At 38.5% G+C, this 26480-nt stretch overlaps 1 protein-coding gene across 1 annotated transcript in view; it reads left to right on the top strand.

The window, feature by feature from the left end:
• UNC13B (unc-13 homolog B) overlaps positions 1-26480 on the top strand; it is a 353350-nt gene that overhangs the window by 119473 nt on the left and 207397 nt on the right. Inside the window, exons 4-5 of the mRNA XM_044002642.1 lie at positions 16641-16758; positions 17466-17589. Coding sequence (XP_043858577.1) covers positions 16641-16758; positions 17466-17589 — 242 coding nt within the window. The remainder of the gene's footprint in view (positions 1-16640; positions 16759-17465; positions 17590-26480) is intronic.

Here is a 26480-nt window from a genome sequence, read left to right as displayed (position 1 = left end):
CAGCCTCATAGGGCATTATTCCTTCTCCTGTACTCTATGATTCACCAAACAGACTTTCTCTCTGTTCCTCACTCATGACATTCCATCTTCTATCTCTATGTCTTTGCACTGGCTGTCTCCTGTGCTTGTAGTGCATGTCCTCTTTACCTCCGACTCATAGAATCTTTCTTTTCCATCAAGACTCTGCTCAAGCACCTGTTTCTGCATGGTTTTTCCTGATCCCTTCCCCATTCCAGCTGCTTGTATGCTTCCTCCCAAACTACCTTGTATTTAACTACTTTGTATTTATTCACTTTATATATTTTTCTGTATGTCTATATACATTCACTTGTCTTCTTCATTAGGAAGTTAGTGCCTTGAGGTTAAGGATTACCTATTTGTCACTGTCAAATGAGATAATGCCCATGAAAGAGCCTTGTAGCCATAACTTGCCATATAAATAATGTATGCCATCAGAATTATTTTTATCATTCCCAAATTGTTTTGTACTTATTTCAAGGACAGATGCTTGAGAAAACTATATTTTACTGGAAGAGAAATTAAATTATCCAAAACAACTGGTAGTGATCTGGGCATGAGGTTAGTATTTAATAAATGCTGAGGACATGAATGAATGGGTTAGGTAGAATGAGAGGTATTATAGTGGAGTGAAAAAATCACTGGATCTGGAGTCAGGAGAGCCCTGGATTCAAAAACTGTTTCTGGTACTAGATGCAAGACTTAATTCAGGTAATTCACTTAACCTCTGAGCCTCACCTTCCTGATCTGAAAAGCAATGATGATAGTACCTGTTGAAGTACCTACCTCATGGTTTTTGTGGGGTTCAAGTGAGATGATGTGTGGTTAAAGCCAAAGCATCATAGAAATGTCATTGTTATAATGATTATCCACTCATTCTTTTTTTTCTTTTTCTCCCACCTTCTTCCCTTTCCCCACCCATTGAGAAGACAAGAAATATAAAACCCATTCTAAATATATGTAGACATGCAAAATAAATTTCTTCATTAGCCATGTTGCACAAAAAGGAACAAAATAGAAGAAATATGCTTCAATTTATACTCCAAGTCTATCAGTTCTCTCGCTAGTGGTGTTTCATCATGAGCACTTTGGAATTGTGGTTGATCATAGTGTTTGTCATAATTAAGTCTTTCAAAGTTGGTTACTTTACAACATTGTATTTATTGTATACATTGCTGTCTTGGTTCTGCCCAGTTTACTTAGCATCAGTTCATACAAGTCTTCCCATGTTTTGTTTTGTTTTAAAAGCATTTCCTTCATCATTTCTTACAGGACAATAATATTCCATCACATTCATATATCATAAATTGTTTCAACTTGTTTTCTTAGTTAATGAGTATCCCCTTAGTTTCCAATTCTTTGCTACCACAAAAAGAGCTTCTATAAATATCTTTATCCATATGGGTTCTTTTCTTATTTATTTGATCTCTTTGAGATCAAATTTGATCTCTTTGCCCTACTCTTGTATTTATAGTTTAGTGGGAATTTTATTTTGGGGGGAAGCATAGTTCCAAATTGCTTTCTAGGGTTGTTGAACTAGTTCACAGCTCTACCAATAGTGCATGAGTGTACCTATTTTCCCCATAGCCCTTCTAGCCTTTGGCATTTTCCTTTTTTATTACCTTATCCAATGTGATGGGTATGAAGTGGGACCTCATAGTTGGGTTTTTTTGGTGAGGCAATTGGGGTTAAGTGACTTGCCCAGGGTCACACAGCTAGTAAGTGTTAAGTGTCTGAGGTCGCATTTGAACTCAAGTACTCCTGACTCCAGGGCCGGTGCTCTATCCACTGCGTCACCTAGCTGCCCCCCTCATAGTTGTTTTAATTGGTATTTCTCTAATTTTTAGTGAGTGAGAGCATTTTTTTTTCATATGGCTATTGATAGCTTGGATTTCTTCCTCTGAAAACTTCCTAATCACATCTTTTGCCTATTTATCCATTGGGGAATAGCTCTTGTTCTTATAAATTTAACCCATTACTTAACATATCTTAGAAATGAAATCTTTATCAGAAAAATGTGCTGCAGAGATTTTTTTCTCAGTTTCCTGCTTTTCTTCTGCATTGGTCTTATTTGTGCAAAACCTTTTTAATTTTGTATGATCAAAATTATCCATTTTACATCCTGTGAGCCTTTCTATCTCTTGTTTGGTTGTGAACATTTTCCCTGTCCATAAATGTGACAGGTAATTTCTTACCTGCTACACTAATTTGCTTATGATGTTAACCTTTATGTCTAAATCATACACCCATTTTAAGCTTATCTTGGTATATAGTATGAGATGTTGGCCTGCACCTAATTTCTGCCAGACTACTTTCCAATTTTCTCCATAGCTTTTGTCAAATAGTGTCTTGTTCCAATAGCTAGTATATTTGGGTTTTTCAAACGCTAGGTTATGATGCTCATTTGCTTCTATATGTTGTTAATTTGTTTCAGTCATGTCCAACTCTTTGTGACCCCATTTGGGGTTTTCTTGCCAAAGATACTAGACTGGTTTGCCATTTCCTTCCCTAGCTCATCTTACTGATAAGGAAACTAAGGCAAACAAGATTAAGTGATTTGTCCAGGGTCACAGAGCTAGCAAGTGTCTGAGGCAAAATTTGAACTCAGGAATATGAGTCTTCCTGACTTCAAGTCTGGCACTCTATCCACTGTACCACCCAACTGCCCAATTTCACTGATCAACCTCTCTATTTCTTACCCAGTACCAAATTTTGATGATTATAGCTTTGTAGTATAGTTTGAGTTCTGGTACTGCCATCTCCCTTTTCATTTTTTCATTAATTTCTTTGTTATTCTTGACTTTTTGCTCTACCAGATGAATTTTGTTATGCATTTTCTAGCCTTATAAAGTAATTCTTTGGAATTTAACCAAATAAGTAATTAATTTTGGTGATATTGTAAGTTTTCTTGGCTCACTTACCCATGAACAATTAATATTTGTCCAATTATTTAGATCTGTCTGTACTTGTATAAAGAGTTCTTTTGTAATTGTGTTCATGTAGTTCCTATGAGAGTCTTAGCAGGTAGATTCCCAAGTATTTTATGCCATCTGTAGTTATTTTAAATGGAATTTTTCTTTATATCTGTCCTGGTAGGACAGGATGTAAAATGGTTCTTTCAGTGTTTGGGGGAGGAGTTGTTTTTCAAATAAAATCTGATGATTTGTGTGGGCTTATTTTCTGTCTTTCACCATTGCTGAAGTTGTTAATTATTTTGATTAGTTTTTTTTAGTTGACTAGGATTCTCTACATAAACTATCACAGCACCCACAAAGAGCGATCATTCTAGTTGAAGGCAAAACAACAGGAATGACATATGTCTTATTCTGTTCCCACATTATTTTTATTTCTTTAGCTAGGTTTCCCTATTTTAAAAGCTTTTAATTTTACAAAGCTTAGAGATTAAATCTTTTGTAAGGTGGCATCTATTTAAAATATTATTATTATTTCTAGAATGAGAATCTCATTACTGTGAGTTTTCATGAATGAACTAGAATTGAAACGAAAACACTCTGAAGTAGAATAAGGTTTTAGCATAGGTGCTTTGAATGATCATTTCCCCTTTTCCACCTGGTCTTTGCTGTTTTGTAAGAAAAGACCTTAAGTCTAAAAGGCATTGTTCCTAGGTGGTCTCTATATGGTTAATCTCAGTAAATTCTTTAACAATAAATCAGTTAGTGTTCATCAACAACACAGTTCACTGTTGGTGGAACTGTGAACTAATCTAACAATTTTGGAGAGCAGTCTGGAACTATGCCCAAAGAGTTATTAAATTGCCTATACCCTTTTACCCAGCAATAGCACTACTAGGTCTGTTTCCCAAAATGATTAGGGGGGAAGGAAAAGAACCTATATATTCTAAAATATTTATAGCCGCTCGCTTTGTGGTGGCAATGAACTGGAAATTGTAGGGATGTCCATCAATTGGGGAGTGGCTGAATAAGTTGTGGTATATGATTGTGATGGAATACTACTATGCTATGAGAAATGATGAGCGCAATGAGCTTAGAAAAACATGGATAACTTGCATGAAATAATGAAAAGCAAAATGAACAGAACCAAAAGAATGTTAAATATAGTAATAACAATACTTTTTTTTTTTTTTTTTGGTGAGGCAATTGGGGTTAAGTGACTTGCCCAGGGTCACACAGCTGGTAAGTGTCAAGTGTCTGAGGCTGGATTTGAACTCAGGTCCTCCTGAATCCAGGGCCAGTGCTCTATCCACTGCACCACCTAGCTGCCCCAGCAATACTACTTTAAGAACAACTTTGAGCAACTAAGTCATTTTGACTATTATAAATGTCCAAATTAACTACAAAGGACCTATAAAGATAGGTGCTATCTACATATAGAGAAAGAACTGATAAGTAAAAGTATGTATAAAATGGTTTTACATACACACATACCAATTTGTGTCTGGTAGCTATCTCTAGGGCAGGGGAGGGAAGAAAAGAAAAAAAGTTACATAACTTTATTATATATTTAAAGGGAATAGCAAGTTGTACATAGATTTGTAATTTCAAGTACAGTTATCTTTTTTCTATTCTACTATGATATGAAAATGCTTGTTTTATTTTTTAAGTTTAGAATAAAACAAAACAAAACACGGGGTCCCTAGAGTTAGCTGGTTCTATTCCATTCCCCTTAATATGCCATTGGGCTAGTACCATTTCATAAAAAACTTTTGGAACTTTAAAATTCTCCTGAAAACCACTGTTTGAATGCTAGTTATGCTGACTTGTACCTGTGTGACCTTGGGAAAGTTAATTAATCTCTCTGGGCCTCAGTTTCCCCTTGTATTATATGAAAGGCTGGGACCAGATTAAGATCCTTTCCTGCTGCAGATCAATGATAAATATAAATATCATGCAACTGGTTCTTAAATCTTAGTTTCAGGGAAAATATTTTGAGCATGTTATTTTACATTTATAAATGGTCACCAACACTAACAAGAAAAAGAAATTGAACAAGCCAGGTTGGCATGGAACTTGTTGATTGTCCTGAAATCTCCTAAGCTTGACATCAGAATCACAGGAGTCTTTTATCTAGTATGACCTGGCACATTGCCCCCATTTTATTACTTCTTAGTATGCTATTGTTTTGGGAAATCACCTATCACTATGCATGTTTAAGTCTCTGAGTATGTGAAAGAGCTAGTTCTGTGTATTAGGTAGGAAGACCTGGTATGGGGGATTAGAGTGTTGAAGATTATTTTGTTTTTCATATTGCCACTTTTGCTTCTGTAATTCCATCCATTCACCCTTTCTTGATCTTTTACCTCTAAAAGGCTTGGAGGGGGCGGAGAGTGAGTATGGGAAGCTAAGTACTTGGATCCTAGGTTGCAATCATCTTTAAAACTTCGTTAATATTTGAGATTCTTATCTCAGTTTACTAAAGTGACTCATTCAGAATTATTGAATTACATAATAACCTCTGGAAAAATTAATTGGACTCTAGATCTCTTAAGATTTTTTCTTTAGCAGATCATTATTTTTAACAAAAGAATGCATTAAGCTAAGCAGCTTGGATTTTCAAGAAAGAAAGGATAGAAGAGGAACAGTTAGGTGGGGCAATGGAAAGAGAGCTGGTCCTAGAGTCAGGAAGAACTAAATTCAAATCTGGCCTCATACTGTTGCCAGAATTGATTGTGAGGCATCTCAAAGAATTACATGACTCAGTTACTCTGTTTCTAAGTTTTATTAAAAGACTGTAAGGCCATTTATAACAAATATTTGTGGTGGCTGAGAATTGGAAATCAAATGGAATGCCTATCAATTGGGGAATGACTAAACAAGCTCTGGTATATGATTGTAATGGAATATTATTGTGCTATAAGAAATGACAAGCAGGATGATTTCAGAAAAACCTGGAAAGACTCATATGAACTGATCTATAGTGAAGTAAGCAAAATCAGGAGAACATTGTGCACAGTGACAGCATTATTGTTCTGTGAGCAATTGTGAATGACTTTACTCTCAGCAATACAACGATCCAAGACAATCCCAAAGGACTAATGATGAAGCATACTATCCACTTCCAGAGAAAGAACTGATGTTGATTGAGCACAGACTGAAGCATGCTGTTTTCTGCTTTCTTTTTTTTAACTTGAGTCTTTTTGTATAAAATTACTAATATGGTAATATTTTACAGAATTGCACATATATAACCTATATTTGGTTGTTTGCTGCCTTAAGGAGGGGGGAGGGGGGAGGGTAGGGAGAGAGGGAATGAAAGAGGGATAGAATTTGGAACTCAAAACTTTAAATAAATAAATAAACAAAAGACTGTAAGGCCATGGGGAGACACCACAGAGAAAGGTGTCTCGTTCAAGGAGATGAAAATGGTTATATTATAGTGAAAAATATAGGTAATTTTCTCATTATCTTAGTCTTCTCCTTGTGGGAGGTTCATATCCATTTTGGAATTCTTGGGGTCCTAAGACATCCCCCAAGGTGGGGGCTGTTTTTGGGGTCTAAACATCAGGTGAACTAAAGGACACATTTTGTCTTTCTGTGCATGTTCCTAAAGCATGTTTAAACTTGTCAGATCCCAAAGGTCTCACTTTGAGGATATCTCGTTGTCTTAAGGTCCAGGTTCTATGTACAGTTTATGTTTCCTGTCATGCAGGAATGCCGGTTTCAACATTCCAGTTATTAATGACTATTAATGGTCCCTGGTTACTGTTTCCTTAGGCTTCTGTTGATATTATTTGTTGATAAATTCTTCTGTTAACCCTCTGGCCACCTTCATCAATACATTTACTAGTTGTGGAACCCTAAGAAAGTCATTTAACCTCTTTTTCTCATTTTCCTCATTTGTAAAGTAGAGATAATAACAGCACCTACCTCCCAGATTATTGTAAAGATCAAATGAGATAACAGTTGTAAAGTACTTAACATGGTGCCTGGCACTTAGGAAGTGCTATGTAAATGTTAGCTGTTATGATGATTGTGAGGAACAGGTGCAGACCATCTCAAAATAAGTTCTTTCAGAGGCAGCTTTAGTATAAAAAAAAGCCTTTATTGCATTCTCATGAGAATGCGCACTCACAGAAAGAAAAGCAGTAAAAAAAAAAAAAAGGCAGTAAAGCAAATGCTGAAAGCAAGCACCTTGTATTTATCCTACACCCTGCTGCAATCAGTCCCTCCCTGAGCTATCTTAGGTTGCTAAGCACAGGTTCACAATCTTCCCAGAAGGGTTCTAGCTAAATCCTCCTTGATAGGTTACCCTTTCTGTTATTTGTTTGTTTGTTTGTTTTGTTTTTGCAGGGCAGTGAGGGTTAAGTGACTTGCCCAGGGTCACACAGCTAGTAAGTGTCAAGTGTCTGAGGCCGGATTTGAACTCAGGTCCTCCTGAATCCAGGGCCAGTGCTTTATCCACTGTGCTACCTAACTGCCCACTACCCCTTCTGTTATAGGGAAAATTGAGGGGGTTTGGGGTAGGGGTTCTTAGGAATTCCTCTTTAAAGAATTACATCCTCTTGCACACAAATCCAATTAGAATAAAATAATAGTTTATTTAGGTGCTAGGGAAAGGAAACCAAGAGAGATATCCTTGGACTTCTCATGGGGAGAAGGCATGGCACAGAGGTGTGGCTCTCTGAGATACCTTTCTCCCTGAGCCTGAGACAGGCAGATACTTTTATAGAGGACCAATGGCAGTGGTCCGATGGGGTGATCATCTCTGACTGTGGAAAGTTCCCTTATTGGGGGAGGACCATCCCCCACTGATGAAGTTGGGTGAGGGGTGGCTCTGGATCTCTCAAGCCATCTCTCTCCCCCTCATGCCATAAAGGCAGCAGCCACATGTAATCTCCCTGAGGGGTGGGGGAGACTGGAATGAAGGGTGGTGGTCCTGGAGCTAACTCAGTCCAGATCCAGTGCCACTTAGCTCTTTAGGTGTGTCTGTCCTTTGGTTTAGTTTCTCAAGGAGAAGGTTCTTTGATTTACCCCAGAAAACTTCTGAGGTACCCTGGTCCTTAACACTTTCCACACATGATCAAAAATGGGGTGGAGGTTTTAGACAGGGGAGAAATTAACATTAATAAGTCAATATTAAGCAAGCACAGTAGAGACTAGAGTTAACCTTTTATGTACTTTCTCTAAGACCAGGGAGAGCCAGCTCAAACTGGTTTTTATCTCTAGCCCTGAAAAACTTACTTTTCTCTTTCCTGGTTTGAAGTAATTCATTAGATAATATTGTCTGTTGTTCTTTATATGCACATGCTTTCCTTGAGAAGATCTCCTCATGTATCAAGTTATTCTGAGAAGATTCCACCATGTATCAAACCATCACCATTTCTCACAATGATGATTGTGAGGGAAAACAATCCTCTTCTCAGTAATTCTCAGGAACTCAGTAGCAAGGTGACAAAGGCTCTTTTATTTCCTTCTCGTGAGAAGGAGGCACCCTAGTGTACAGCTAGTGGGTGCCAAGAAAGGGGGCTCGCAGGCCCTGTTTTAAACCCTAGTCCCTAATGCGAATGGACCCTCTCCTTTTTCATCATTGGTCCGATTATTCAAGGGTTACAATCTATGCGCAAAAACTAGCTAATCAGAACACAGTATTCCCATCCCTCTTCCTTATATGGGCATAACTCAGGAGTGGACCTTATTCTTCCTTATATGGACACAACTCAGGAGCAGACTTTATTTTTTGGGGGTGGGGCAGTGGGGGTTAAGTGACTTGCCCAGGGTCACACAGCTAGTAAGTGTCAAGTGTCTGAGGCCAGATTTGAATTCAGGTCCTCCTGAATCCAGGGCCAGTGCTTTATCCATTGTGCCATCTAGCTGCCCCAGGAGCAGACCTTATTGAGACCAGGGCTCCTTGAACCATGTGACTTTGTTAGCCAGAGGGGGAAGGAGGGGATCTGAGACCTTTGTCCTACAAACAGGTCAGGAGGAGTATGATTGACTGTTATATCCTCATTGAGAGGAGACAACTACCCATTTTCTTACAATGATGATTTTAAATGATTAAAATTTGGTGTTTACATTTAGTGTTTCTTTTACTTTCAAGCTTCAGGTTTCAGATACTTACCTTTGGCTCAAGAAAGGACCAGGTAGCTATAGTGGTCTTAGCATCTCCTCACAGGCTTGGAGGTACATTAAGATTCAGTTTTCTCACACCCCTAAATTAAGGGGGGTAGAAGAGAAGAGAGAAAGAATCTGAGTCAGCCAGGCATGTAAAGGAATTACTGGTGATTAGCTCTGTCTTTTGTCTGTCATTGCCTAATGCAAGTAGCTGATTGTTCTTTTAATTCAATCTTCTACCTACAGGCCTGTTGAGAACAAATTGTGTTCTGCTTAAAGAACTCTGTTGGCAATGTGAATGTTATTTCAAAGTAAAAAAAAAAATTCCTTACCCCTGCCCCACTTCAAAGCATTTTGGTTTTACAGCTACACAGCATTAAGAGATAAAGGGGGCAGGGCCGTGGCTAATGTACCTTCTCATAGATAGACATCTCAAGCATCATGAGATAGAGTGCCTCTTAGTCTAGTCACTCCTTACCTTCTTCACCTACCTTTCAGTGGAAAGTTGTGGCATAGTCCCAAGTGCGAATCTTCCAATTTTCCTTGAGTTGCCTGTCATTTAGCATACCTACTGACACCTTTTCCAGCTTCAAAGACTTTGGATTCAAGTCAAGAAGCATTTATTAAGCACCTTTTCTGTGCCAGGCCATTTACCAAGCCCTACAAATAAAGGCCCCAAAGCCCAGTCCCTGCTCTCAAGGCACTCACAGTCAAATGGTGGAGACAGCATCCAAACAACTGTGTATATATAAGATGTATATTGGATAAATTAGAGACAATCAACAGAGATAAGGCACTAACAGCAAGGGGAAATGAGTCTGATTAAGATTAACTTTGCTTAAGTTGACTGTGCTGAATTGTCAGTAGATATGACCTCTTTACCCATAGTCAATACTCCTCTTACTTTGTTATGATGAATTTGATGGAACTGCCTTATTATCCAAAAGGATTTTATGAAACCTTGGATTAATAGGAGCAAAAAGCCCTTTGACTGAACTTCAAACTGAACCCAGATAGCTAGCAGATAAGTCCCTATCTGCTAACTTCTTTCCCCAGAATAGTAAGTCCCTATCTTGTAAAAACTTTTGGGCATCCTCCTCCTTGCCAACCTCTTTTTGGGAATCATATAGTGTTACAGTACAATTGACACAGAAAATACTCAGCCAGGTACTGGCTGAGGTGGAGAGAAAGAGAGTTTATTATGCATGGGCCCAAGGTGGGATCAAACCTCCAACAATGGGCCTCAAGTATTGTAGCCCACCTGGTTATATACAAAAAGAGTAGGTGTGGTATAGTGGTATAGTCATTACAGGACAGCAAGATACATACAAGTGTATCAAACAAGGACAAGGTCAGAGACAACCTTACAAAGGAGAAACAGGCCTGCAGCTGCAGCTGCAACATGGCAAGGTCAGAGCCTGTCTGCCACAGACAAGGTCAAAGCCTCCCTTCTATGTTTCATTTTCCACATTAAAAAATTGTTATCATAGTGTTTCAGTTAAGTCGAACTATCAAGCTGATTGGTATTTCCTACATTCTTGTTATAACTGAAATTGTTAAACCGATTTGCATTACGTCCATTTCTTGTCATAGTATTTGCTTTTAAGTTGATTTGTGTCATGCTAATGAAACTGATAACACCCTGTAACCAGTGAACAAAGAAACCTTTTATATCCTCAGAAAGAGGGAGGTTTTGAGGTCCTTCTTTGGAAGGGGTCTCCGCATGATTCATGCTGTTCTTGGGACAAATAAACTGGCACTATGTTTTTCCTGTCTGTCTCTAATCTGGTTTTTCCTACAGGAGACATTATGAAGATAATTTCTTTGATCGTTTTTTTTTCCCGTAGGAGACAGACATAAAAACAAAAATTGACAACTTTCTCAAATAATTTCACTCTCCTTCCTTTTATGGCCAATTTTTTTTTAATGAACAGTCTAAGGATGAAAGAGAGAAAAGAGAATAATATACACAGTGACTACAGTTGTATAAATGAAGAGTAAAGTTGTAATAAAACTCAGAAAGTCATAGTTAAAATGCAAATTGACTGTGGTTATAGGGATGCAGAGGGGAGGAGGGATATGATTAACTCTGATGTTAGATTACATGGAGGCAAAAGCTCAAATGCTGGTATAGTGAGTACTAGAACACAGCAGGAATAGAGAGATTAATCAGTGTACTATGTTGCAATCAGGAATGGAGGGGCCTTTTTTTTTTTCTCTCTCAAACAAAGGCATATGGCACACTTGATCAGACCATAAATCTAAGCAGCAGAGCTTCAAATAGGAGGAAGATGCAATCAGTCACTACAGGCACAGTACAAAGAAGTATTTCTGTGTACAAGGTGTACAGGGCATACTATGGTTTTTGGTTTTGGTTTTGGGGTCTTTTTTATGTCTTACATGGATAACAATCGTTATCACTGATACAATAAATGCTTTTTGACTTGCAGACTCAACACTGAGTTCTGATAGTCCTAAAATTTTTGTAGGCATTGACAGTATAGTGCATGGATAGGCTGGAATTCTTGTTCATTCACTGATTGTTTTTACCCCCTCAGAAAATGTGGCTGTGTGGGCCATCTAGTCCAAATCTCTCATCTTACAGATAAAGAGAATGAGATTCAGCAAGGTTGAGGCTTGCATTAGACCACATAGGTAGTAAGTGACAGGCTCAGGTTTCATACTAAAATCTTCTCACCCAAATCTAAACACACTTCATGCTATGCTACTATGCTGCTGCTTCTCCTCACCCCAGCACATATTGTCTTTGCATCTCTCTGTTGCTGATTTCCCTATTGTCTCAAAAGAAATTTCTCTCCTTTTTAAATTCTCCATCTGTGCCCTTTATACTTCTCTTAAGCACCATGCTATGAATATTCATCCATCCCCTCTTCAATAATGTTAATGTCATACAATCTTAGAATTTTAGAGTCAACAGGGACCTTAAAGATAGCACATTTTCCTTGTTTTCAAACACATATAAAAATTGTCTGAAAATGCCTATCTTGTGTTAAAAATTAAATATAGTTTTTATTTGCCTGTCTCCTACAAAAAAATAAATGGATCAGAGAAATCAATTTTATACTATTTCCTACAATTTGTTTCCATACCTGTCCTCCTATGAAAAACAAAACAAAACAAACAGATCAGAGAACATAATGTCTCCTACAGGAAAACCAGATCAGAGACAGACAGAAGAAAAACATAGTACCAGTTTATTTTGTTCCAAGAAGAAACAACATGAATCATATAGAGGACCACTTCCTAAGAAGGGAGCTCAGATATTCCCTCTTTCTCAGGGTATATAAGGTTTCTTTGCTCGCTGATTACAGGGTAATATTAGTTGTTGTTTTTTTGGCAGGGCAATGAGGGTTAAGTGATTTGCCCAAGGTCACACAGCTAGTAAGTGTCAAGTGTCTGAAGCTGGATTTGAACTCAGGTCCTCCTGAATCCAAGGCCAGTGCTTTATCCACTGCGCCACCTAGCTGTCCCCGGTAATATCAGTTTTATTAGCATGATACAAATGAACCCAAAGTAAATACTATAACAGGCAACTTAAAGACCCAGAAAGGGTTTACCAAGGATGAGGATACCTAGATATTTGCTAAGAAGAACATAAGATCTAGTACTCTCTTGGGGAAAGAAGATAGTGAATGGGGACTTAATAGTTGAAGTTTAGTCAAAAGGGACATTTTGTTTACTCTCTTGGGGAAAGAAGTTAGTAAATAGGAACTTATCTGCTAACTATCTGGGTTCAGCCTGAAGTTTTAGTCAGAGGGCATTTTCCAGGGTCTCAAAATCCATTTGAATAATAAGACAGCTCCATCAAATCCAGGTGATCCATGCATTCATATTAACAATATCTTGAAAATGGCTTCATTTGACCTTACCTGCTCTACAGGATTACAATAGATAGAGCTGAAAGGGACCTTAGAGAATATCTAGTCCAATCCCATCTTCATTTATAAATGAGGAAACAGACTCAGGGAAGTTAAGTGACTTACCCACAAAGTGGTTACACAGGTTATAAGTTTCTGTTCAGTCTTACTGCCTTATTCCTAGATTGAAAGCATCTCAAGGGCAAAGAGGTAAGAATAGTTTATTTATTTATTTTTTTTTAGTAAGGCAATTGGGGTTAAGTGACTTGCCCAGGGTCACACAGCTAGTAAGTGTTAAGTGTCTGAGGTCGGATTTGAACTCAGGTCCTCCTGACTCCAGGGCCGGTGCTCTATCCACTGCGCCATCTAGCTGCCCCAAGAATAGTCTATTTTTGATTCCTCACTGTTCAGAAACTGAAGTAGGTGCTTAATAAATGCCTATCAAATAAAGTCTTTGTTATGGGGTTGGGTCATATCAAGGTATTTGGGACTATTAAAGTTTAAACTGGCCAGCTAAACTGAAGGACAAATACACCTTGAGAAGCAAGAGAGCTAAACTCATTAGGCATGACTGCTGCCTGATCTACGCCAGGGGGCAGAGATAACGCCAGATGTCAGGACCACTTCCCCTCATTCCAGCTTCCCCCCACCCCCAAATGGAACTTTCCACAGTCACCCCATCTGTCCACCCGATCTACATCTATAAAAGTTTTGGCCTTTCTGTTTGCGAAGAAATGCATTTCAGAGAATCATGTGATCTCTAAGCCATTATTATCTACCTCTCTCTGAGAAAAGTTTGACCTCTCTCGGTTCCTTTCTCTAGCACCCAAATAAAGGATTATTTTATTCTAATTAGATTTGTGTGTGAGAGGATGTAATTGTTTTTTGGGGGGGGGGCAGGGCAATGAGGGTTAAGTGACTTGCCCAGGGTCACACAGCTAGTAAGTGTCAAGTGTCTGATGCCGGATTTGAACTCAGGTACTCCTGAATCCAGGGCCAGTGCTTTAACCACTGCGCCATCTAGCTGCCCCCCAGTGTAATTCTTTAAAGAGGAAGACCTAAGGACAACCCCCAACTCCCCCGCCCCCAGTCTTACTTTTTGTTCATTATGTAAAAACTTGGATCCTTGGGTAGAGTAAGGTCTTTTAAGTACTAGTGAAATACGTGACATCTTAGAATGAACTAGATGATCCCCTTACTCTGATTTTCATATTTAGTTAGCCCAAGTTCTAGGCACTTTGTGTGTCAGAATCCACTCCAAGCCTTGGAATGTGTTGAATTTTACTAGTATCACAGAGGGACCTAGCGAGAGGGCACACACAGAATGGGGTAATTTTCTTTAATACCATTATCATGCTGCTTTCTCTTAGACTTGCTCCCCACCAGGCAAGCCTTCTCAACCCTGCTGATGTTTTCTCATCTGTAAAATGTAGGAGTTGGACTCAATGGCCCATACACTCACAGTTTCTAAAATGATTAGGAGGAAAATTTGCTTGTTTGGGGGGTTTGGGGGGTGCGGTTTACAAAAATCAGGAAATGAATCAGCCTTCCAGACTATCTAGACTTGGAGTGCTCTCCGCCCATCTTTTCTAGACTTTGCACCTCAGCTGCTCCTCACTGGGTGCCTCTACTGTTTCCCTCTAAGCTTTATGACTCTGTTCCAACTCGTCTTTAGTTATCCATAGAAATTCAGCGTCACCTCGTGATACCCTGCCCAGTATCCACTAGGGATAGCAAACCTCTCCCTTGAAGGGAGGGCTTGTAACTCTTTCAGTTTGTTGCTATTGTGCCTCAGCTGGAGTCCTCACCTGAGGTGCTGTCTTCAGTGCCACTTACTATTCTGTCTTCCATCTTCTGCCAATACTGTGATTAGAAAATCCTTTACTCTGCAGAGCAGAGGTAGAGCTCTCTTCATTTAGCCCTCTCAGCTAATGGCTGCAAAATTCTTCTCAGCCAGGCTGTATCAGAAGGTAACAAGGGTCAGGCTAAGATCAGCTCTGTTCTTTGATTCTTTTTTCTTTCTTTCTTTTTTTTTTTTTTTGGTGCTTTGATTCTTTTAAATGAATAAAATAGTATGGATTGAGTACCTAGTTTGTGTCATACAGTTTACTAGGTGTAGGTCTTCTTAGAACTCTTAGATTCTATCGTGCTCCTTTGGCTAGACAGATATCCTGTTTCCCTCTCTGCTTCCTCAAATAAAAGAATCCGAGTAACACTATGGCAAGGACTGTTTGTATTCGATCATTCATGCTTCTCTGTTCTCCACAAGTTGAAATGATCATGCTCTCTAGAGAAGACTGAAAAGGCTGGTGACCTTTGTCCCACTTCCTCAGGGAAGCATAACAGCTTAGTTAGTCTCTCTAAGGTTTCTTTATGCATGCATTCACAGGGATGATGGTTCCCAGCAGTTAAACTCTCAACCTGCCCCTTCTACTACCCAGCTTTTTTACACAGTGAGAATAATTGTTAAATGTTTGTATTGATTGAGTCAGTTGGGCAAATCATTTATTCTCTCCATACCTTCATCACCTCAACTGTATAATGTGAGAAATGGACTTGATGGCTACTAAGGGCCCAAGTTCTGATCCCATGATCTTGTACCTGCAGAGTGTATGTGGCCTCCTTCTTGTGAATCTCTAGTATGTGGATGGGTCTGGAGAGAGATAGTAGGGAGAAAAATGGTTCCTTTCACCAGGGACAGCTGTGGAATAATAAGGAGAAAGGAAACTGGATCTGGACTCAAGACTTTGCTCTGAATTCCAGCTCTTCCAATTCTGTAACTGCCACTCTTTAAAGATTGTTAGAATAAAATGAAAAAAAAAAGAATAAAATGAGACCATAAATGCAGAAGTGCTTTGAAAAAGAGAAAATACATAAATGTCAGATGGTGATGTTAAGTTTTAGCATGTGTATATGTATATATGTATGCATATGTGTGTGTGTGTGTGTGTTTGGACCTATGATTACATAGATTATGCATACTGGGAAACTCTCTGTGTGGCAGACAAATTGTAACTGTCTGTGCTTTATAATCTTAGAGAGTTGCCTGGGGCATCAAAAGGTTAAGTGACTTTCCCATGGTCACAAACCAGTATATTTGGAACAGGGTCGTAAATCCAGGTTTTCTGGACTCTCAAGGCTTAGTTCTCAACACTGCGCTGCCTTTTGTGGCATAAAAAATATAATAAAAATTTTGGAGACTATTCCTCCCTAAATAATGACAACAGTGTAACATCATCATTTGTCTACCTCCTGGTGCTCCCTCCATTGTCTGGCTAGTGGCTAAAGCTAAAATTGCTAAAAAGGAAGTTGCTTTTCTAAAGATTCTATGAGAGGGTTTTAAGAGCCTTAGAGCTGCTTCATAGTCACACAATGCTTTTTTTCCCTTTTGGTGGATAATAAAGATCCTACTGAAGGACCATTCAAGGCTCAGTGTGTTACAGCAGAAAGAATGCTGGTTCTAGACAGAGGACCTGGATTCAAATTCAACTTTTGTCACTTGATACCTGCATGATTTTGAGCAAGTTATTTACCATCTCTGTGCCTCAGTTTCCTCATCTATGGAAGGAGGGGGTTGGACTAAATAGCCTCTGAGTTCCCTTCCAGTTCTAGATCTATGACTTACATATGTAAGTCAGAAGTAGGTAGGATTTTGTTTCCCCCATAGTGTCTGGATTTCCTCAAAGGTCTATTTTTTTTTTCTTTTCATCAGTGAAATCAATCGCCTGGACCTGGGTTTAAGTGTAGAGGTATGGAACAAAGGCCTGATTTGGGACACAATGGTGGGCACTGTATGGATTGCACTGAAGACCATCCGGCAGTCGGACGAGGTTAGTTATTTGTGTTGTATTTGGGGTTTGTCCTGGTGAAGCGAATTCAATTTTCTTTTGCCTAAGATGTCAGTCCTCTTTACTAAATGAAAGCATCAGCTCATATCTGAGAAACTGAGTAGCTAGAATTCAATCAGAGGGTGTGCAGAGTAAATGTGAAGCTGAAAGAGAAAATCTTGAACAGGAATTTAGCAGAGTATCATAGAGCTTATGACCCTATCTCAGAATAATATTTTTAAGTGCATAAAATAAAATACTTAGGATTAAAAAGGAAATTGATTATATGGAAATATACTTAGCAAAACACATTTATAGAATCCAGGTAAAAGACCATTGCATTAAAGGAAAATCAAGGGGCAGCTGGGTAGATAGTGGATAGAACACTGGCCCTGGAGTCAGGAGGACCTGAGTTCAAATATGGCCTCAGACACTTAACACTTACTAGCTGTGTGACCCTGGGCAAGTAACTTAACCCCAATTGCCTCAACCCCCCCCCCCAAAAATCAAGGTAAAGAGCAAGAAGATAATCTAAAAAAGAAACACTAATTGCTTTCAGAGAACACATATGATTTTCAGAGATTCCTGCTTCAATTGCCTCCCAAACAAGAGGGACTGGAAGAAATAGGGTCATGGGTCTGGTAGAAATACGCTAATAGAAAAACTATAAAAATAATTTCAAGTTTAATGTTAGATTTATGCACCTTTAGGAAGGCCCTGGGGAATGGTCCACCCTGGAAGCAGAAACATTGATGAAAGATGATGAAGTCTGTGGAACCAAGAACCCAACTCCCCATAAAATTTTGCTAGATGCAAGATTTGAATTGCCTTTTGGTAAGTATGTTTAATTATATTTTTGACCTATCCATGAACATTTATATATTGTTTTAGAGTTATGCTCCAGCTATTTGCATGGATGTATATCTTATCTTCTCAACCAGGTTATATACTTTTGAGGGCAGAGAGTCTTTGTTTGAACAGTGATTGTCCTGTTTAATTGAATTTTTAAAATGAATTGAGGGGGCAGCTAGGTGGCGCAGTGGATAAAGCACTGGCCCTGGATTCAGGAGTACCTGAGTTCAAATCTGGCCTCAGACACTTGACACTTACTAGCTGTGTGACCCTGGGCAAGTCACTTGACCCCCCATTGCCCTGCAAAAAAAACCCCAAAACCCGAATTGAGGTTTAGGAGCTCATAAGAACTTGCTTTTTAAGAAGTTTGGTTTGGCAGAAATATTTATCACACAGTCACTTGTGTTACACTACAGATGCCACCTATCCCAAGTGCATCATTAATTTATTCTATTTTAAAATATTTTAATCTATTTATAGTCTTGAAATCTGCATCTACATTCTGTTTCTGATTTTCAGATTTTAAAATACTTGAGCAGTGCTAATAAATAGCACAGTAACTAAAAAGACTGAAATACCAGCTGTTGTTTCAGAGGTATTTTATTTTCTGAGCTGCCTAGCAGTAAGAATTTCAGACAGAATAGCTCTTTGGACTCTGTTCCATAGGAGGCTAAAGTTGCAGCAAGACCATAGGGACTGACCTTCAAGTTCACCTCTAAAATCAAAAAAGAACCTTACATTTATTTCCCTGGCAGGGTCTCAGACAGACATGAAACCAAAAAGAGGATTGCTATAACTGGGTGGGAGAAAGTTAGAAATTTCTTTTTAGAATGAGTTAGAAAGGAGCTCATTCTAGTTGAAAATAAATGCCATGAATAACACCAGCATGAAGATAAAATAATGATCCACTCTAAGCTAATCTGCATCTCTGAAGTCAGTTTTTGGAAGAAACTCTTCTCTTAAGGGATTGTGATGTTTAAAATCTAAATTGTGGTTGCCTTAAATTAGAAGCTTTAGCACCAGTCTTTGGGCATTAAGCATTTATTAAAGCATACAGGTATTCACATGGAGTTCAGAAAGTTAAGAGAAGGCCTATCTATCCTTGAGTTCCAGCCTGGTCGGGTTCTTCCTCAAGTCCTCCACCACGAGCCTGCTTCAAACACAAACTCCCTAGTAAACTGATTGTGGAAGCTTTTTATAGGTCTGGAACAGAGGTGGTTCTTACACACTACTTCAAGCTGATTGGTTGGCGTCATCCAAATCCATTGGTTTTGAAGGTGTTCTCAAGTTGAGTTCACTGTCTAGGTTCTTGCCATTGCAACTTCTTTGGCCTTCCCTACTCCCTCATATTTAGAGGAAAGGGTGGTGGCACAGAATAAAACTCCCTCGGAGTTTCTCTTTTGGAAGTCACAGTTGCCTCCATTGTCATACTACTGGTTTAAGTACAGGTGCAGAAGGCAAAGCCTGTGCTGTATGTGTTGATGTTGATGGTGGCTCAACAGCAGGTGATTCTGTGTGTGGGGGTTTGTTTTTTTGGTGAGGCAATTGGGGTTAGGTGACTTGCCTAGGGTCACACAGCTAGTAAGTGCTAAGTGTCTGAGGTCGGATTTGAACTCAGGTCCTCCTGACTCCAGGGCAGGTGCTCTATCCACTGTGCCGAGTTACCCCAGGTGATTCTGAATTGTCCTGTTCTTTGTGAAGCAGTTGGTAGTGGCAATTGATTATTGGCTTGTAAAGATCATCCCATCTGGGCCCTGGAGCTGTCTTTAGGAAGGGAAGGGGTCAGCTACTTTGGTGCTTAATTGCTTTGATTGCCATAGTGCCTCGGTTGCTTTCTCTGTTGCTACCACCATCTGATTCTTTTTCTACCCTGACTAAGATTTCCACATTGCCTGTTTTCCTGGTACATTTGTAAACAATTTTGGTTCCATTTGACCCCATTGCGCTTGGGAGGTCCTGTGCCCATGGAAGTTTATAACATATTTTTAAAAACCCAAATATTTATTGAGTACTTTAAAATATTCATTCTTTTCAAAATTTTAAGTTCCAAATTTTCTCCCTCCCTCTGGTCCCTCCCCAACCCATCGATAAAGCAAGCAGTATGACACCCATTATATATGTAAAGTCATGAAAAATATATTTCCATGTTAGCCATGTTGCAAAAAAAAGCAAGAAAAAAATATCCTTTAATCTGTACTCAGAATTCATCATTTCTCTCTCTGGAAGTTGATAGCATTTTTCATGATTAATCCTTTGGAATTCTTGGATCATTGTATTGATTGGAGTAGCTAAGTCTTTCACAGTAGTATTATGTACTTTCTATATGTGAGAAATTGTTCTAGGCATTGTAGGTTATGCAGAAAGAATAAGGTGGCATTGTCCTTGCCCTCTTGGAGACAATGATCTATTAGTTTACTGTTTTTCTACTAGTCTACTAGAATAGCTAGGCTTTTTTTTTTCCCTTTCTCACTTTTAAAGCTTAGGACAGTACTTGGAATGTAGTCAGTGCTTGATAAATGCTTGTTGACTTGACTTGAAGAAATATGGGTAAAACAGAAAGTCTAATTAATTATTTCCCCAAGTAATTCTGTAAGATATTATAAGGCAGGGGTAGCTAGGTGGTACAGTGGATAAAGCAGCGGCCCTGGATTCAGGAGGACCTGAGTTTAAATCTGGCCTCAGACACTTGACTCTTACTAGCTGTGTGACCCTGGGCAAGTCACTTAACCCTCATTGCCCTGCCCCCCCCCCCAAGATATTATAAGGCAGAGTGACAGAATCACAGGATCAAAGAGTTGGTAAGAATATTAGAGGCTGTGTCAAGATAATGGAATGCGGTAGATGAGATTTAGCAGATACTCAGGGGCTCACCTGGAGATTGATTTAAACTGATTGAATTAGATAAGGCCACTGACTGCTGGCTGAATTACTGGCTGACTTGACTGGATTACTGGCTGACTTCTAGTTAACTAGATTCTAAGCACATCTGGCTGGTACTTAAGAAAGCATGGTTCTCAGAAGCTAACAACTTTGAACTTTGACCACCTTCCGGCCCAGTCAACCAATCAACGTGAAGAACCTCCCATTTCTGGGAGGGGACAGGAAGGAGGGAGCAGAGACTGCTCAGGGAGCTCAGTCTCTTTTCGCTGGAGAGATTGGCGTGATGGCAGAGGACTTCACAGGGGAGTGAGGAAAACTAGGATTTCTAGGTTATAGGAATTCTGTTCTCAATCTTTCTCTTTCTTTTACTGTCTTTCAATAAACACGTAAAAACCTAAACTCATTTATCAGTGATTTTAGTCAGTTTCCCCCCAGAACTGGGGGGACAGATTAGAACCTACATTTAGAAATTTAAATTACACAAGGCCATTTTATGCACTTTTAGTAGCAGAGCCAAGACTAATACTCAGGCATCCTGATTATGCCTCTCCTTTATAAAATTAGAAATGCATTCCCACAAAAAGGAAATATTGCAATGGACATGTGAAAAACATATTTATGAATAGTTTCAATGCCAGATTAGCTCATAGTCTACTTTGTGTTTTAGAACTGGAGTGCTTTGGACTCCTTTGCCAACTCTGATAGGCTCCTAGAGTCAGCCTCAATGGGCCTTCCCAGGCCAAAGACACATCTCCTATATCTAGCAAGTACTTGATTCCATTGGCAGAGCTCCCAGTTCTTAATTCTATCCTTTCCTCCCTAGGCATTTATACTATCCAGAGGAGTTAGTCTGTAATACTATATTTGATCAGTAGGTGTTATCATTTAACATAGAATTGTAGAATATTAGAGTTTAAATGGACACAAACTCATTTAGTTCAGCTCCTTATTTTATAGATAGGTAAAACCAAGGCTTAAAAAAGTGATTTGACTGGTTTAAGCCCAGTGTTATCATATGTGCCTTGTACCTAGTAAGTACCTAATAATTATATATGTTTGAATTGATTTCATTAACTGCTAGGACTGAGACCAGAATTCAAATTCCATGATCCCTAGTTCAGAATTCTTTCTACTACACAATCCTTAATTACATTTTGAAAATTACTTAAAATCTGAGATGAATTTAGGACTTGGTGGCATTTGTTTCATCAAGTGCCCAAGCACCCATTTCCTGGAACTCTTGATCACTTTACCTTGTAATGCTGCTAATAAACATGAGGAAAAAAGACCACCATGAATTTAATTGTGGTTTATAAACTTGCATCTTTTGCAGAGGTTGAAGATGTAGAGAATTCCTAGAAGGAATCTGGTTAGATCCTCCACTGTCTGGAGGACCTGAACCAATTCAATATATACCTTGACACTTCGTGATTTCAATTCAAAGGTGTTAGGTATAGGGAGAATGATGAAAAAAAGTGTTAGAGAATATAGTTTGGGATTAAGAAATGGAAGAAGTCAAAGGCTTGTAGGTTATCCAGAAGCCTTATGCCGGTAGGATATGAATACTTTCTTTAAGAGCGTAATTGGAAGTTGTTGGACATTGTAAGAACTAAGCTAGTGGAGTTTACTACAGATATGAAATAACTAGTTCCTGACATGTGATTCATTTCTGAATCAGCTGCCTGAGAGTAGTCAGACCACTGATTGCTTAGAGTAAGTCACATCAATATCAAGTTAGAAGAAAAGATGAGTTAGCTGTTATAGCAGTTAGAGTGCTGGACTTGGAGACAGGAAGACCTGAGTGTGAACACAACTATAGACACTTACTAGCTGTTTGACCCTGGGCAAGTCACTTAACCTGTCTCAACCTCAGTTTCCTTGTTTGTAAAATGGAAGTAATAATAGAAACTATCTCTCAGGGTTGTTGTGAGTATCAAATGAGATAATATTTAGAAAACATTTTGTGAATCATAAAGAGCTGTATAAATGCTAGCTATTATGATGATGATGTTAAGGATACTTTATACATTTAGAAGAGCTCTAACTTGGGCTATTTAAACAAGCTATTACCTCTGAAAAACAGGACATGAACAAAGGTAAAGATACTGGCCTTAAATATTACTATTTCTCTGAGAAGTTCATTGATTATAAAAGAATCATTAGGAAAAGGACCAACTGGCCCAGTAATTGCATCAGCCAGAAAACACTTATGCTCCTTAGAGAGTAGAGAGGCAGCCATAGGAAATGCCAACTTAGCATGCATGTTCATTGGCATAACGTTGCAGAAGAAGGTACTATAAGACTACAAGTAACTTGAAAAACATTGAATTTGAATTCTAGTCCCAGTCCTAGCAGTAACTGAAATCAATTCAAACATTATATAAACACATATATATGTGTATGCACACACACATATGTATGTACACACACATTTATTTATTTGTTAAGTGCTTACTTGGTATAAAGCACATGTGATAGATTGATCTTAAATAAATCAATTCACTTTTGGGGCCTCAGTTTACCTATCTATAAAATTAGGAGAAGGCAAAAAGCTTGGTGTGAAATATACCTAAGCAAGATCATGCTAATGGAATTCCTAGATGAAACCAGAAAGAGAATGACAGGTAACTTTGAAATGGAAGAAATCTGTCAATATTTTCATAGTGATTGATACTCATCATCCATGGTAGTAGAAGCAAATTTCTCTGATAAAGGTCTAATATATAAGGAATTAACATAAGGACAGAAATCATTCCCAGTGGATGCATGGCCAAGTGAAAAAAAGCAGGCTGTCCTAAAGAAATGCTCCAAATCATTAATAGTAAAAGAAATGAAAAAGTAACTCTGAGATTCTACCCTACATCTGTCAGATTGGCCAAGGTTATGGAAGAAGAAAATATCAGTTATTGGAGTAAGGACAAGTATATTAATGCACTGTTAGTAGATGTGTGAATTGGTACAACCATTTTGGACAACAATTTGTAACTATACCCCAAAAGTCATTAAACTATATAACAAACAATGCCACAAAGTTCCAAGGGAGAGAGAAAGGACCCAGGTATACCAAAATGTTTATTGTAGCACTTTCTGTTGTAACAATAACCTGGAAACAAAGTGGGCACCCATCAGTTGAGGGTGGTTTAATATCATATTAATGCCCTGTAAAAGATGATAAATATGGCAGATTCAGAGAAACCTGAGAAGACTTGAATAAACTGATACAGAGTGAAATGGTCAACACTAGAAAACAATTTACATGACTCCCGCAATATGAATGAAAACAACTTAAAAATCCCCAGAATTCTGATCAATACTTCAGTGACCTATTGTGACTCTTGAAGCCTAATGTTGAAGCTTGCTTTTCACTTCTCGACAAAGAGTTGATGGAATACAGGTACAAAATGAAATATACATTTTTCAGACATGACCAATACATTGATTTGTTTTGTTTGACTATACTTATTTGTTACAAGGGAATGCTTCTTTGGAAAAGTGGGGTGAGAAGAGGATATAAAATAAAAAGAAGATAAGTACAACACCCTTAGAATAATTAGCTCATTTTAAGGTTAGGGGACAATATAATAGTCCTGAAGATCTACTTGGTTCCCTAATATTGGATTTTAGGGAATTTATTTTATTTTATTGATAGTTCAGTTTTTCATTATTTTCCAGTTACATATAAGGATAGTTTTCAACATTTGTTTTCATAGGATTTTTAGTTTCAAATTTTTCTCCCACCCTCCCTTCCCTCCCTCCTCCCCAAGACAGAAAGCAATCTAATATAGGTTATATATGTGCAGTCACATCAAACATATTTCTGCATTAGTCATATTGTGAAGGAAAAGTCAGAGCACAAGGGAAAAACCTCAAAAAAGAAGGGAAAAAATAGTCCAAAAGTAGAAACAATATGGTTCAATCTGCATTCATAAACCACAGTTCTTTTTTCTGGATGTTGAGAACATTTTCCGTCATGAAGTTCTTTGAAATTGTTTTGGACCATTGCACTGCTAAAAAGAGCCAAGTCTATCACCATTATTCATCACACAATGTTGCTGTTACTGTGTAGAATGTTCTCCTGGTTCTGCTCCTCTCAGTCAGCATCAGTTCATGTAAGTTCTTCCAGGTTTCTCTGAACTCCTGCTGCTCATCATTACTTTTCACACTGATCTTTTAAAACTTTGTGTTCCAAATTTTCTTCTTCTCTCCCTCCTCATCCCTCCCTATGAAATCCAGCAATTCAATATAAGTTATACATGTGCAGTTATGCAAAACATCTTCTCATTAGTCAGGTTGTGAAAGAAAACACACAAAATACCTTTAGAAATAGGAGCTAACAAATAAAATTATACTTCAATCTGTATTCAGATACTATCAGTTCTTTCTTTGTTGATGGTTTGCATTTTTCATACATCCTTCTGATATCATCCTGCTCATCATTAAGGGAATTTATTTTAGATGAATAGTTCTGAATTCAGTCATAATCATTCCAATCCCTTAGGGAAACTCCCAACACCTAGACAAAGGTTGCGCTCTCTGCTAAACATATTTATTTCTCTGTAGTTTGCTCCTGGCCTCTTTGTGGTTGTAGCAAAATTTAATTTGGTGGAAACATTTGGATAATGAAACAGAGGATTATCTTATAGCGTCTGTGGATAGACATCAAGAAAGAAGTTGGGGAAAAAGCTGACTTATTCTTGGGATTTCCTTCAGACAGGGTCCTCCTCTCTAAGACATCTGTAGAGTCGATGACTCTCCCCAGTATCTCCCTTTTCTTACACAGTTTATTGTAAAGTTGCTATCTAGCTATACTGTCTAAAATATCTAATGAGGCCAATAAATTATAAGCTTTAGCAAGAGTTTAGACTTTTAAGCATTTATTAAGGAGCATAAGAATTTGGTGAAGAGAGAGAAAGAGGCCTAGACTCAGCTATCTATCTCAGGAAGCCAGCATCTCCAGCTCCTCTCCCCACTGAGGTCCTCACGAAACAGAATGAAAGAGCAAGCCTCACCCCTTCTTTGTCCCACAAGCCTCCTCTGAAACTGGGAACATCCCCCCACACACACACACACACAGAGCTCCAAGCTAATTGGCTGATAGCTTTGATAGACAGTACCCACGAGCAAACGTCATTTCCTGACGCCAAGGAACTGACCTTCTAAGCCGTATGGCTTGCCCTCAGACTCCTTCTCCTCATGGCGGAGCTTTCCTACAGAAACTCTCCAGCCGGTGGCATCACTCCAATTGTTACATTATTTTGTTCACCCCTTGCTCCATGCTTGTTCCAACCTCTTGAATCTAGAAGCTCCTCTCCTCTTCATCTGAGATAATTTTCCCCTTTGATACAGATTGCTTAAACATAACTTAGTCTCTCATAAAATTGCTTTGATTGACTTTAGGAGGTGTATAGACCCTGTTCACATTCAATTCTAAATGTTGGAGTCAGTCAAAAAATTCTCACCTATTCAAAGGCACCAGAGCCAAATGGGGTTATTTCAGCCCCACCCCTGCAAAAGAAAAGAGTGTCAATGCAATATTTTTTAAATGAAAGGGTGCAAAAGGAAAATTAGAAGGATACAGAGAAGCAGAAAAGTTTCCTTACTGTTGTGTTATTACATATTAAATCAAATGGTTCTGTCGGGGCCAAATTTAATATGGGGAGAGTTAATTTGGTGGCTCGCTGTAATATTGGGGTTCAGAAAATAATGAGGGACCTTTAGGTCCAAAGTTTCCTCCCTTCCAAACTGCCTTTTTTAGTTATTTCTCCCAGGCCAATAAGAAAGGAGATTAACAGCCTCTTTTCCACAAACAAATCAGGTTTTATTAATGGGAATAAAATACACAGCAAAGGTGAAATTAAAGGGATTAGGTAAAGAGAAAAATGGATAAGCCTTCTGGCTCTAGTAAAGACTGATACAATCCCCAAACTTGCTTCCAGCTCAGCTAATTCAAAAAGCTGGACTCATTTTTATTAACTCACCACCTGGGGTCTATA

The sequence above is a fragment of the Dromiciops gliroides genome, chromosome 1 (genome assembly GCF_019393635.1).
Source record: "Dromiciops gliroides isolate mDroGli1 chromosome 1, mDroGli1.pri, whole genome shotgun sequence".
NCBI classification, from domain to species: Eukaryota; Metazoa; Chordata; class Mammalia; order Microbiotheria; family Microbiotheriidae; genus Dromiciops; species Dromiciops gliroides.
This window is presented reverse-complemented; position numbering and strand designations above follow the sequence as displayed.